Source organism: Clinocottus analis, unplaced genomic scaffold (genome assembly GCF_023055335.1).
Source record: "Clinocottus analis isolate CAN_PGR_092001 unplaced genomic scaffold, fCliAna1.0.p SCAF_13, whole genome shotgun sequence".
Lineage (NCBI taxonomy): Eukaryota > Metazoa > Chordata > Actinopteri > Perciformes > Cottidae > Clinocottus > Clinocottus analis.
This window is the reverse complement of record NW_027175854.1, coordinates 18,433,735-18,447,112: the sequence shown is the minus strand read 5'-3', so window position 1 is coordinate 18,447,112 and position 13,378 is coordinate 18,433,735. Positions and strand designations below refer to the sequence as shown.

The 13,378-nt window shown below is 47.9% G+C and overlaps 1 protein-coding gene across 2 annotated transcripts; it reads right to left on the bottom strand.

The window, feature by feature from the left end:
* Positions 1-4,112: 4,112 nt before the first annotated feature.
* On the bottom strand, positions 4,113-12,798 carry lrrc8aa (leucine rich repeat containing 8 VRAC subunit Aa). Of its 2 annotated transcripts, XM_068573591.1 has the most exons (4): positions 12,632-12,798; positions 9,901-10,064; positions 6,348-8,472; positions 4,113-5,133 (listed from the first exon to the last, which is right to left on the bottom strand). In XM_068573591.1, exons 3-4 carry the CDS (start codon positions 8,460-8,462, stop codon positions 4,858-4,860), a joined length of 2,391 nt encoding a protein of 796 aa, XP_068429692.1. In that variant the 5' UTR covers positions 8,463-8,472; positions 9,901-10,064; positions 12,632-12,798; the 3' UTR covers positions 4,113-4,857. The 2 variants fall into 2 exon arrangements, with proteins under 2 accessions (XP_068429692.1, XP_068429690.1); XM_068573589.1 differs by lacking the exon at positions 9,901-10,064.
* Between the last annotated feature and the right edge of the window lie 580 nt (positions 12,799-13,378).

Here is a 13,378-nt window from a genome sequence, read left to right as displayed (position 1 = left end):
TATACATATATATATATATATACATATATACATATATATATATATACAGATATATCTTTATATATAGATAGATAGATTTACATACATATTATATGTCTATCTATACACACACACACACACACACACACACACACACACACACACACAGTATAAACTGTTCATTTATTTGATTTTACAGCCAAAACAAAGATCAAATGTGTTTCACTGTTACAGATTAAAATATCCAAGAAAAAAATACATTATGATGTTCCATGTTTACATAAATTATTGCAACATAATTGTTACTTTAATTTAAATAAAGGATCTGAATATTTCATGGTCATAGCTGTTGGAGTTAATAACTTGCTAATTTCAGGTAAGAGTTAAAAAAAAAAAGAAGGTAATTTTGTCATTCTGACTAAGTATCTGACCACTAGAGAGACGTCTTGGAGATATTTATTACACAGTAATAAATATTCTGCTGAGCTTTCTCCACTCGTCTGCAGAGAGTGAAGATATATTAGCCAACGTCATCACAAGTATTTAAAACACATCCGTCAGCGCGCTCGCTGCTCGGCATCTCCTCCTGAAAGAAGAAGCATCCCCCAGAGGAGGAAGTGACACTCGCTGAAACCGCATTCAGTGTTAAGTATTTATTTCAATATCATGTGTCAGAATGGTACAAAAAGTAGAGTCTGAACAAAGTTCAGTCCTCCGTGGTTACAGACGTCCCGCTTAAAAAGCCAGAGTTCAGTCCACTCGGCAACACTTCATTAATAAAAAGGTCTCGTCTGATTAAAACTAGTCACAGCTCAACAGGCGTCGCCGCTCCAGCTTCAGTGGCTGTAAAGCAGCTTCATTGAACAACGTGAATCCTGTGATCGGTATGCGACTGTCCACAAATGTACACACTTTAGAAACATGAGGGTGTGCAGGTGAGCTCACCTGTCAGATTGTCACAGGCTCTTTCTGCTGAGGAGGTTAATGTCTCGTTTAATGTGGAAATGAGCTGAATCCAAAGAAATCAGCTGCTCACGAACCGTTTCACACAAACTACACCACTGAAGGCCGACTTACACAATACAGACCAGTTTTTATATTTCATACCTTAAATAAAATCAGGGGAGGAAACAAAAGCTGAAAACAACAACATATTATACAATTGCACAAAATAAAATGAAAGCTTTTACATGTTTTGATTAAAATCATAGAGAACGAGTTACTTCTGTTCCTCAAACTGCTCGCTAAGAGTTTTATAAAGTCACCAAGAGGCTTTTTGTTAGTGACCTCAGCTGAGACCTTCATCCCAAAAGAGAGTCTGGCTGCTTTAACGTGCTCATCATCATCATCATCATCATCATCATGTGACTCAGAGGGAAGTGACTGTTCAGAGCTCTGGAGGTCAGAAAAAATGATATTTGTGGATATAAATCAAATTGTCAGCAGGACAAAGTGAGATATCTGACTACAGATGTGTAGCGATGCTGACGAGGACCAGACACCACCGAGCTGACAGAGATATATATCTATATATAAATATAGATATATATATATCAATATGTGTATTTTAGCAAATCCAAAAGGTGTGGATGAGGTCAGTGATACCCTTAAAACACACACTATACTGCTGTAGTATGTACTGCTGTACCAAAGACACAGTTAGAGTGAAACATATCAGAAAAAAGGACTTTGAGCAGCGATCATCAAACCTCTGGTGACCTCTGGTGACCTCTGGGTTAAGGCAACACGACACTCGACACAACAACTGATCGGCATTGTGTGAACGTCCTAATTTGACACTGCGGCGCTGCAGGAGGGAGATTTCCTTCGCGTCAGCAGCTGCAGTGCAGCACTGCAACGAGCCATGTTGCTATATCCAGTTCACTGGGATGACGGAGAGTCGTCCTCCAGCGCGCCGATGCATCCGCTGCACCGGCACAACACACATCGCACTTCAGCGTGCTCGCAGAAACGACTTGTTTGGCATCCAGCGGGGAGAGAGAAACATGTTTTGGCAACTTCTTGGCATCACAAAACCTAACCGAGAGCAGACGATTGGAGGAGGACGTGCAGCTGAAAACTGTTCATGTTTGCAGAGTTCACACGCGAAGCTTTTCTTTGATTTACTGCGATTTCTTCTGGTGTCATTTGTTCCTTTTCCCTTTCGTCTGTGACCTTTTCCTAAACTTTAAAACGGGTTGCTAGTGAACACATCGGAGGCTCTTCTTTCAGAAGACAGTCTGGATTCAGCCGGATCCTCAGAGGGAACCTCACAGAAACTAAACTGTGAACAAAGGTGTGATTGTAGAATAGTAGAGCCTCCCTTTAAAGAAACAGCTGGTACCAATAAGACCGCATACTGAACAACTCATACGTATGAAAACAAACAGAACGTGATGTGTGTGATCATTACGAGGGCATTCGGCTTGTAAAAGATGAAAGATGAGGCCGTGTGAGTAAACGTAGCAGGGTTACTGCAAACCATGCTATTAAATCCATCAAGGCCTTAACGAGGAAACAAAGCACGTTGCACCAACTGGGAGCATGAATGTGGAAATCACAGATTCAACGTTACTCTCCTGTGAATAAACGTTTCCATCGCGCCGGACTAAAGTTCCCTTTTCTCTGGAATTTTATGTTTGTGCCGTTTGACTCTGGAGAGGATAAACAAAAACACAAACAACCGCCCAGTGGAGTAAACGCTGACGGATAAAAGCTGACACACAAACGTCCGGGCACTTGAGTCAACAACAACAACAACACTGTTCTCGTCAGCGACCAGACTTCCTGTCTCACATCTGCAGGAGTTCATCGACAGGTTTCATAATTCAAAAATCAAAAGGCGGCGTGGAGAAGTAGTTCTGCTCGTGTTGTTGCTCTACGTAATAATCTGGTGGTTTGAGTCGTGCAAGCTCGTGTTTTAAATGAACAAAAGACAAAAAAATAAATCAACCGCGACCGGCGTTTGAGACGCTGTACCTTTAAGACGGGGACGGCTGACTTCCTGTCAGCTGGCAGACGCTGGAGTCCGTGAAGCAACACGTCAGCCTTCAATCAACCAAAGGTCACTTCAGATCTCTGACGCCGCCAAACGTCCCACAAGCAGCTTGAAATGAAGTCGAACAGGCAAAATAATCCATAGCTGTGCAGAACGTTCAACCCTCACTGGTCTGCATCACAGACACGATGAACACATGTGGACGCATTTAAAAAGCACCGAATGATGATGTACAAATAAACTCTTGATTTTGTTTCACGGGCCAAATTCACCCGATACGAAGCTCGTCACACACACGCTAATAAGACACACCGTGTGTGTGAGATGTTTAGTCATGCAAAGTAAAGTAAAGCAAAGTAAAGTAGAGTAAAGTAAAGTAAAGCAAAGCAAAGCAAAGTAAAGTAAAGTAAAGTAAAGTAAAGCAAAGCAAAGTAAAGTAAAGTAAAGCAAAATAAAGTAAAGTAAAGTAAAGTAAAGTAAAGTAAAGCAAAGCAAAGTAAAGTAAAGCCTGCTCCAGTAAACCTGATGGCGGCATGAAGAAAGCCCGCAGGCGGCATGAAGAAAGCCCGCAGGCGGCATGAAGAAAGCCCGCAGGCGGCATGAAGAAAGCCCGCAAGCGGCATGAAGAAAACCTGATGGCGGCATGAAGAAAGCCCGCAAGCGGCATGAAGAAAACCTGATGGCGGCATGAAGAAAGCCCGCAGGCGGCATGAAGAAAGCCCGCAGGCGGCATGAAGAAAGCCCGCAGGCGGCATGAAGAAAGCCTGATGGCACCATGAAGAAAGCCCGCAGGCGGCATGAAGAAAGCCTGATGGCACCATGAAGAAAGCCCGCAGGCGGCATCAAGAAAGCCTGATGGCACCATCAAGAAAGCCCGCGGGCGGCATGAAGAAAGCCTGCGGGCGGCATGAAGAAAGCCTGCGGGCGGCATGAAGAAAGCCCGCAGGCGGCATGAAGAAAGCCTGATGGCACCATGAAGAAAGCCCGCGGGCGGCATGAAGAAAGCCTGCGGGCGGCATGAAGAAAGCCCGCGGGCGGCATGAAGAAAGCCTGCGGGCGGCATGAAGAAAGCCCGCAGGCGGCATGAAGAAAGCCCGCAGGCGGCATGAAGAAAGCCCGCAGGCGGCATGAAGAAAGCCCGCAGGTGGCATGAAGAAAGCCTGATGGCGTCATGAAGAAAGCCCGCAGGTGGCATGAAGAAAGCCCGCAGGCGGCATGAAGAAAGCCCGCAGGCGGCATGAAGAAAGCCCGCAGGCGGCATGAAGAAAGCCTGATGGCGTCATGAAGAAAGCCCGCAGGCGGCATGAAGAAAGCCCGCAGGCGGCATGAAGAAAGCCCGCAGGCGGCATGACGTCGACCTGAAGAGTCGGTTCCCATCGGTGGACTGTGATGTCCTCTGTTTGTGTTAAGGCTGAAGCTGAGAGATGATCTGTTGAGCCTGAAGACGACGAAGGGACCGAAACCGTCATGGCTGCCAGTCGCTCTGCGATTCATTTACTGAGATCTGTAGTTGTCTGAGCCGCGACCACGGCTGTGATTGTAGAGGAAGGCCAGGCGGACGACAGCTTTGAGCGCGGTTCATTTGTGTGTGTTTCCCGTGGATCGGTGAAGACGAGATGGCGAGCTCGTCCAGATCGGCGCGAGGCCGAATCGTGCAAAGTTTGTTCCGTTTCCACGGCTCTCTATATGAAACCTGTTTGTCCTACAGTGGCATGCACATTCAACATCACCTGCTGCATCCTCGCAGCTGCTATGGTTTATATATCAGGATATTACAGATAAGCAACGTTACTGAACGACCTTCGGTCACGGAGACCTCTCCTCAGGCGACCTCGTAACTCGTGATTTTCCAGGAATGCATCCTGGGCTCCTCCTCAGCCTCAAGCCTGCTCCTTATCGGCCCTCCACAGCTGCTCCTTGACCTCCGGCGGCAGCGTGTTGAACAGGTCCTCCTCCACCACCAGGCTGCTCCTCTTCAGCAGCCGGCACTCGCCGAGCTCCACCGGGAGGCACTCCAGGCGGTTCCCCCTCAGCTCCAGCTGGGTCAGCCCGGTGAGCTCCCCGAAGCGCGACGGCAGCGTCTGCAGACAGTTGCTCCCCAGATTCAGAGTGCGCAGCTTCTTGCACTTGAAGAGCTCGGGGGGCAAAGTCTCGATCTGCAGCGGAGGGAAGGATGAAGAGGCGAGTTAATAGTGAACAGAAGGAATGTGTTTTAATCCACATGCACTGGCAGGAAATGAAACCAAATGACACGTGAAGGACGCTGCAGTTTAGGTGTGAGGACGCAAAACTAAAAGAAGAAAATGCAGAAGAAACTAATAATCTGAAACCAACAACCTCCTCTTGGCTCCTCTGTGTCCCATGAACTTCTTCTTCTATTTATAATCTTTCTAGTTTGTCTCAAAACTAAATCTCTATTCGTCTCCACACACCAGATTAAAACACACACGGACACAATATTCTCATCGTTACGTAACATCATTTGAATTGATAATTCGGCACGAGAAGCCTCAAAAGCACGAGCGACGCCAGAGGGGTCCCGTTTAATGGAGCTATATATAAACCAGCTGGAAGCCGTCATCAGTCAACAAACACACGCAGCGAGACGGCAGGAACAGCTTCCTCTCCTGAAAACACAGGATCCAGAGTCAAAAACTGCATTTTCTGGAAAATTTCTCCCAGTGAGCAGAATGAAATCGCCCCATTGGGGATCAAATAAACAATATTTTGTGAATAATGGAAGGTTCCTCTTCCCCCAAAGCTTCAGCCCTCAAATCACTGAAGTTAATGATCTCTGCAGCGGACAGAAGCAACATCCTAAAGCCCATTTGTGAGGGTTTACTTAAGAAAGTAATAGTTTACTTTACAGGAAGTCCACAAACAAAAATGTTCCCAGAGAGAAACTGACTTCCATGAGTCATGAACACCGAGCTCAGAGAATACCAGACACTATATATGAGACAATGAAGATGTCTGACTGGAAGAAAGTGGAAGAATAAAAGAAAAAGGCATCGTGCTTCATTGCAGACGGAGGACTTTAGATCAACGTGTGACACATCATGTGTTCACAACCAGCTGCCGAGTCTTCTTTCATTCACTCACTAGAAAGCAGGAACAGTGTCTGTATGATGACACAGAGCTGCAAAGCCTCAGTCATGTGGTGAAAGTTAAAGCAATGAGTCTCTGAGGACGTCAATGTTTTAAACCGTTGACCTTTGGGAACACCTCACGTGACCTTTGAGCTCATCTCATTCATGGATAGATAGATAGATAGATAGATAGATAGATAGATAGATAGATAGATAGATAGATAGATAGATAGATAGATAGATAGATAGATAGATAGATAGATAGATGAGTGTAACCTCACCCGGTTTGCCGTCACGGCGAAGTACTGCAGGTTCTGCAGGAAGCCCACGTCGGCGTGGATGCTGGTCAGGTTGTTGTGACTCAGGTCCAAGAAGCGCAGCTTGCGACAGTAGAACAGCTGACTGGGGATTTTCTCGATCTTGTTGCGGTTCAGGTACAGCCTCTCCATGTTGGTGAGCGTGCCGATCTGGATGGGGATGTAGGCGATCTGGTTGTACCACAGCTTCAGGCACACGAGCCGGTGCAGGTGCTGGAAGCTGATGATCTCCTCGATGGTCTTCAGGTTGTTGTCCTTCAGGTCGATCTCCTGCAGGTTGTGCAGGCTGAAGATGGAGTGCGGGATGCGTTCCAGGTCGCAGCGGACGAGCTCCAGCTCCGTGAGGTTGACCATTTTCTTCAGGCTGTTGAGCACCATGAGCTTGGTGCCCTCGTTGTTGACGGACAGCTTCTGCAGGTGCACGCCCACGTCCGTCACCACCTGCGGCAGCTTGGTCAGGTTGCTTTTCAGTCGCAGCACCTTGAGCCTCTTGAGCTCGCGCAGCCCGTCGATGACGATGTACCGGTTGTTCTGCGCGCTCAGGTTCCCGGTGAGGTGCAGCTCGCTCAGGTTCTTCAGGCTGTAGATCCACAGCGGGATCTCCTTGATGTCCGTGAACTTGATGTGAAGAGACTTCAGGTTCTCTCTCAGGAAGGCGAGAGCCGGGGCCTCGATCTTGGCCGGCGTGTGATAGAGCCACATCTCCCTGAGGTTGGAGAGCTGGGCGATGATCGGCGGGATGGTGACGTCGGGGATGAGCTCCAGCTTGAGCACTTCCAGCTCCACCAGGTCGAACACCGTGTCCGGGATCCCGCTGAGCATGAAGAGGTGCAGCTCCAGCTTCTCCTGCGAGTTCTTGGTGATGCGCTGCCGCAGCTTGTCCAGCGTCCACTCGTTGTTCAGGTTCAGCTGCCTCAGCTTGTTCTCGCTCACCTCGGACAGAAACACAGCGAAGCGCTTGGAGTAGAGGGGGTCGTACTGGTCGATCATGTGGAGCATGAAGGCAAAGTCGTTCTTCAGGTCGGGGATGTCGCTGTAGCTGCTTTCCTCGCGGATCGATTCGAAGGAGTATCGCTTGAGGGAGCGGCTGACCATCCAACAAAGAGTGTACATGCAGATGAGGCCGTACACCACCACCAGGCTGATGTAGAAGCAGGCCAGGATTTTGAAGAGCGTCGCCAACGGGTGGGCGCAGTAGAAGGTGCTGTAGCCGGTGAGCTTCTGGATGTTGACCGTGCACACCACACTGAACCGGATGTAGCGCACGTAGTAGGCCGTGTAGCTGATGATGAGGATGAACTTGATGACCTTGATGATGGTCTGACGGATGTAGAGGCGGTACACGATGTCGCCCTCCTCCACGTGGATCCTGAACTTCTTCACCTTCTCGAAAAGAGCCTTGGCCTGCTCCCCTTCCTTTTTGTCCAAAACCCCCGTCTCCGAGCGATCGATGATTCCTTGTTCGATCCTGGACTTTGTCCGCTGGAGCATGGGCACGCTGGCCTCCACGTCCTCGCTCACGCACGAGGCCTTCTTGTCCATGGAGCCGTTCATCTTGCCCAGCGGCTTGGGGTCGCTCTCCTCCACCACCGTCTCGGACAAAGCCCTGGTCGTCCACGGGGAGTCGAAGCACTTGAGGAGGATGGAGACAAAGTGCTCCAGTTTGGAGCTTGTGCGGGGGAACTTGAACCAGAAGTTGCTGCAGGCCAGGAAGATGAGCGTGTGGAGCAGCACCAGGTAGGGGAAATATTTAGCGAACCAGTGCAGTTTGTTCTCGTAGCAGACGGCGTCCACGTAGTTGTACTGGTGGCGGTCCAGGTCGTACTGGATGCCCTTGGGCTCCGGCGCGTAGGCGGCGCTGGCGTTGGGCACGGGCATGGTCTCGCAGGACTTGTTGACCACCCACTTGCACGGCAGGCAGATCATCTTGTCCTGCGTGACCTGCAGCGTGCCGCCGAACACCGCGATCATCAGCATGACGATGGAGATGTAGTCGGTGAAAACGTCCCACCATGGCTTCAGGATGCGGTACGCCGGCTGCGTGTCAGCGAAGTACCGGAGCTCTGTGATGGGAATCATGACGGTTTATCTGAGGGGACAGAAAACAGGGAATCAGGCGTTTTAATTCAACCCTAAATGTGATCACAGCAGTTTGCAGAACAAACATACAGGATAAGTTATGGATCAGGCAAATCAAAACATCCGATACACAATTAGGGACTCAATTACAATCCAGTCGGCCAGTTTCAGGCCGAGTGTGGAGGTTACCAGACAGCACACAGAGAGCGGCAGTCATGACCCGGCTGTGGACGCCGCTGTGCTTCAGGTTTTCCTGAGTGGGCGCGCTGCATGGACCCACAACACACTGCGCTGAGGAGGCTGCAGAGGAAGCTGAAGGAGAAGATCCTCAGATCCTGACACAGCGTGCGTGATCGCAGATATTCCATCGTTTGTCTCCTGATGTGCAGCAAAGTCTCTGCACAAAGACACTCAGCACGGCACGATGAGGTTTCACATTCAATCTGCAAGAGGTCGACGTGAAATCACAACGAAACGTCCCATAAAACATGAATGACTTTAAATGAATGATGGGAATGAGCAGAGATACTGAACAACAACTCTCTCAGCAAACGGGAAGCAGCAGCAAGCGGACTGCTGACCGCGTAACAAAGAAACCCCAAAACCAGAAGACTGTGCTGGGCGTCCATTTAAACCACGAAGCTAGCAATGCAACGAATACAGCAACCGAAGCATTTCTTTCTACTTCAAGTTGTTTGCAAGCTGAACGTTAATCCTGGACTACAAACTACTTAAAGAAGATCCAAACAGTAATAATGGCTTCATCACTTCTACTTCCTTCATTCTTTTTTTTGCCATTTTAATACAAAGTTGTCATGAAAACTCGGTGAAGTTGTATCTCCCCGTCCGCTCCGCTCAGCCCTTCCGGACGAGGATGAAAGAGGATCGCTGCTCGAGTGATCACAACAACAACAAAAAGCTGTTTTATCCAGTTGAAACCGGAGCGGCAGTACAGTCGCTGAGGGCCTCCTCTGTGACGTCGCTGCTTGACTTCAGCTCAGACATCACAGTTACACCACCAAGCAACCTTTGACAGCAATGCAACTTGCACAGCGTCTGGCAACAGCTGTACAATCTGAACACGTTCACACCAAACACAGAGAGCAGAGAAACTCGAAGCAACAGGTGTGTCCACTGATTCAGACTGGAGATAACGGCCTTTCACAGTAAACTGTGACGACAGCAGGAGTTCATCCGAGCTTCTTGTTCCACTAAACACTGCGACAGTTTGAATAAACAGAGATTTGTTCCCTGGTGGATCTGAAGCGATCCGATGGCTCCGCCCTCCAGCAGGAGAAAGTGACGTTTTTATATTTGTGATTAAAACTGGACGAAAGAGGAAAAAGGTCAAGACCGGTTTTAACGGCCGTGCCGCTGGCGTCCTTGTTCGGAGCCATAACCCCCGGTTCATTCCTCCCGATTTGTCCGGCGAACAGACCTTCTTTTGTGTTCAGGCATGTCTTTGTCCACCGGGCTCGCGGTCTGATGGAGGTGCAGGTGGAGCCAAAACATCCCAGAGCCAACTGAAACCTCGCTGAAGGACACCAGAGCCTCACAACTCCAGCTGCAGACGGAGAAGAAACTCCAAGCCAAGATATCTCTCTGTGAAAAGGAAATGAAATAAACCTGAAACCACTCGTACTCTTCATCTGGCAACATCATCAGGTCAATACTTTGCTGTATGACCAAGCATCCACTCACACTTTAAACTCTGATAGTGAGCATCGTAAACATTATATCCACGCAACATCGCAGGGTGAAGGTCGGCATTTTGAACTTGTTTGCATGTAGTTCTTGTCGGATAGTCGGATCCCTGAGGAACCCGCATCACCTCGACACCTTTCCAACGACCGAATGAAACAATATCTTTGATTTTGCGTGTTTTGAACACACTTCATTTCCGACAGCAAGCCGCACAAACTGCACAAACTGCGTTGCTTCAGTCGTGACCTTTGCTCTTGTTGGTCTCTTGTGTTACACTGGCAACCTGTTTGTGGTGTACACACACACACACACACACACACACACACACACACACACACACACAAGCCATTCTGGGACCGGCTCCAGCCCCCTTTGAAACCTTTAAGAAAATAAGTGGTTTAGAAAATAAATGGATGGCTGGATGGAAATATTGATGGAAGCCAGCATTCCCTAATTACTGGCTTGAAGTTTTATTACATTCCATTAGATGATGATATGCACTTTTTGTGTTCGGTATATCTCTCAATATTCTCCATGCAAAAAAGAAAAAGAAAAAAGAGGATTCAATCACAGGGGAAGAGTGCACACGAAGCACCTTTAAGGTCGGAGCATCATGGAGGTGCCGGCTCCTCCCGATGGTGCACAACCTGCGATACAGAGAGGATGGAAGGGTCTAAAAGAGTGTGGCACGTCTAATAGGTGTGGCACGTCTAATAGGTGTGGCACGTCTAAAAGGATGTGGCACGTCTAAAAGGGTGTGGCACGTCTAAAAGGATGCGGCACGTCGAAAAGGGTGTGGCACGTCTAAAAGGGTGAGGCACGTCTAAAAGGGTGTGGCATGTCTAAAAGGGTGAGGCACGTCTAAAAGGGTGTGGCACGTCTAAAAGGGTGTGGCACGTCTAAAAGGATGAGGCACGTCTAAAAGGGTGTGGCACGTCTAAAAGGGTGTGGCACGTCTAAAAGGATGTGACACGTCTAAAAGGATGTGGCACGTCTAAAAGGGTGCGGCACATCGAAAAGGGTGAGGCACGTCTAAAAGGGTGTGGCATGTCTAAAAGGGTGTGGCACGTCTAAAAGGGTGTGGCACGTCTAAAAGGCTGTGGCATGTCTAAAAGGGTGAGGCACGTCTAAAAGGGTGTGGCACGTCTAAAAGAGTGTGGCACGTCTAAAAGAGTGTGGCATGTCTAAAAGGATGTGGCACGTCTAAAGGGGTGTGGCACGCTTGAGGATTCTTTCACAAGTTCTTGTTGAAACCACCCAGAGCCCTGTGCTGTCGGTAAACACACTTTCTTTATTGTGGATGAAATGTTAATCCAGATTATGTGATGTACATTTGAGCTTTCTGAACTCGACAGTCTCATGATTTTGAAGACATAAACTAAAACCTCCCGAGTGATATTTTTGTCTATATTTTCTTTAATAAACTTTCCACAAACACAAGTATTTAAGAGCTTACTGATTGTTTTATTTGTCTGCCTGTTGCAGAGTTCAGCCAAGAGGTGTGGATGTTCAACACGGTCCTGCAGGTAGAAATAAAAGTCAGGCAGTGTGTTCTTGGCAATCACAGACCCACAAATCCTTCCAAAACATGAGAGATTTGCTGTTCTTCCAACTCAAAAGAAGCTGTGAAAACAAACTTGTCACAGCTTCTGATCTCAACCCATCTGTACAAACTTGGCTTACAGACTTTCTCCCATCAAGCGTTGCAGCCGGTGGGGCTTTGTTCGGACCAGGTGTAACTGGTTCTGGCTCACCAAGAGCAACACTGATAATGTCACATTCACACACACACAGAGAGAGACACACACAGACAGTGTGAAGACACATGTTGATGATATCATTTAAATAATGTGAATATGTATTTAGTTTTAATGTGCACCTTTTGGGGAAAGGACTGCAGTAATACAAAACATACTACAACTCTGACACCAGCCATATTACTTATGCATATCACAGAGACCCTGTGTGTTATAGTATACCTGCTATATTTGTGTCATAATGAAACACGCTCAACAATCTACAACACAAACGCTGGGATTCGCATGGAAACATTAAAGCGCTTTATTGAGACATAAAACACAATAATCATTTTACATTCACATCCATTGTTCACTCTCCCAGATATTATTGTTTGTGTCGCCAGCAACGCCAGCGTTATGAATAACGCGTGCGTTGCGTTTCTGGCCTTAAACAGTGGACGAAACGTCACTGAGGTGCTGCATAACATCCCATAATAAGCTATTTCGCATTAAGAGGGCGCCTGTGATGTGGGTCTGAGGAAATAACACGCCGTCTACACGCCGGAGAGGGAGAGCTGAACGACAGCAGTCAGCCGGGAGGCGGCGGGCGGACGCGGCGTCTCACGCCGGCGTCCAGTGCGCGCGCTGCGGCAGAGCCCCGCGGTGACCCGCGCGGCGCGTGAAGCCAGTTCAAAGCCGCGAGAAGAAGAAGAAGCGCAGACACACCTGTTTTAGTGAAGATGGTGTCTGTCGGCTCCGCCGCGCTCGGGTCGCTCATCTCTCAAGCGTTTTCTCGGCAGCTGTGTGGCCGTCGCGGGCTCCGGGCCGCCGGGGCCCCGCGCAGCGGTGACGGGGGAGAAAACCACACGGAGCCGGAAAGGGAGCGGGTCCGTCGGCCGTCACGAAGACAACTGCTGGTACTGCACGAGACTGGCGGAAGTACTGACGCGCAGCCGCCGTCAAAATAAAAGCCCGGCTGTGGTTTGACAACGTAATCAAAAAAAGTGACATATATTATACGATTGTTTGAATGTTACGTGCAAATGACGTGAAGCCCATTTCCGCCACACAAAAAAAAGGCAACGAAAAAAAAAAGTCAATATTTTTTTTTTTGTCCTCATTTTCTTTCGTTTTTTTTGGTCCTAATTATTTATTTATTTTTTCGTCCTATTTTTTTTTTGGTCCTATTTTGTGTGTGTGTATGTGTGTGTGGCGGAAATGGGTTTCCACAGTTTATAGTCCAATTAGTAATTTTACATATTTCTTTCCAGGTTTTTCTTTTCATTTATTCCTTTTATGTATGTGATAAAATGTGTGTCATGTTTTGTTTAGGTATTTTATTAAATGTTTTAGCTTAGTTTTATGCAATGGTTAGCGGTGGGAGAAGTCAGATCCTTTATGGTTATTTCAATTATATATTCAATATTAATTAATTATTCATCTGAACATATTAAGGAGACAGTTGAGGAGAAT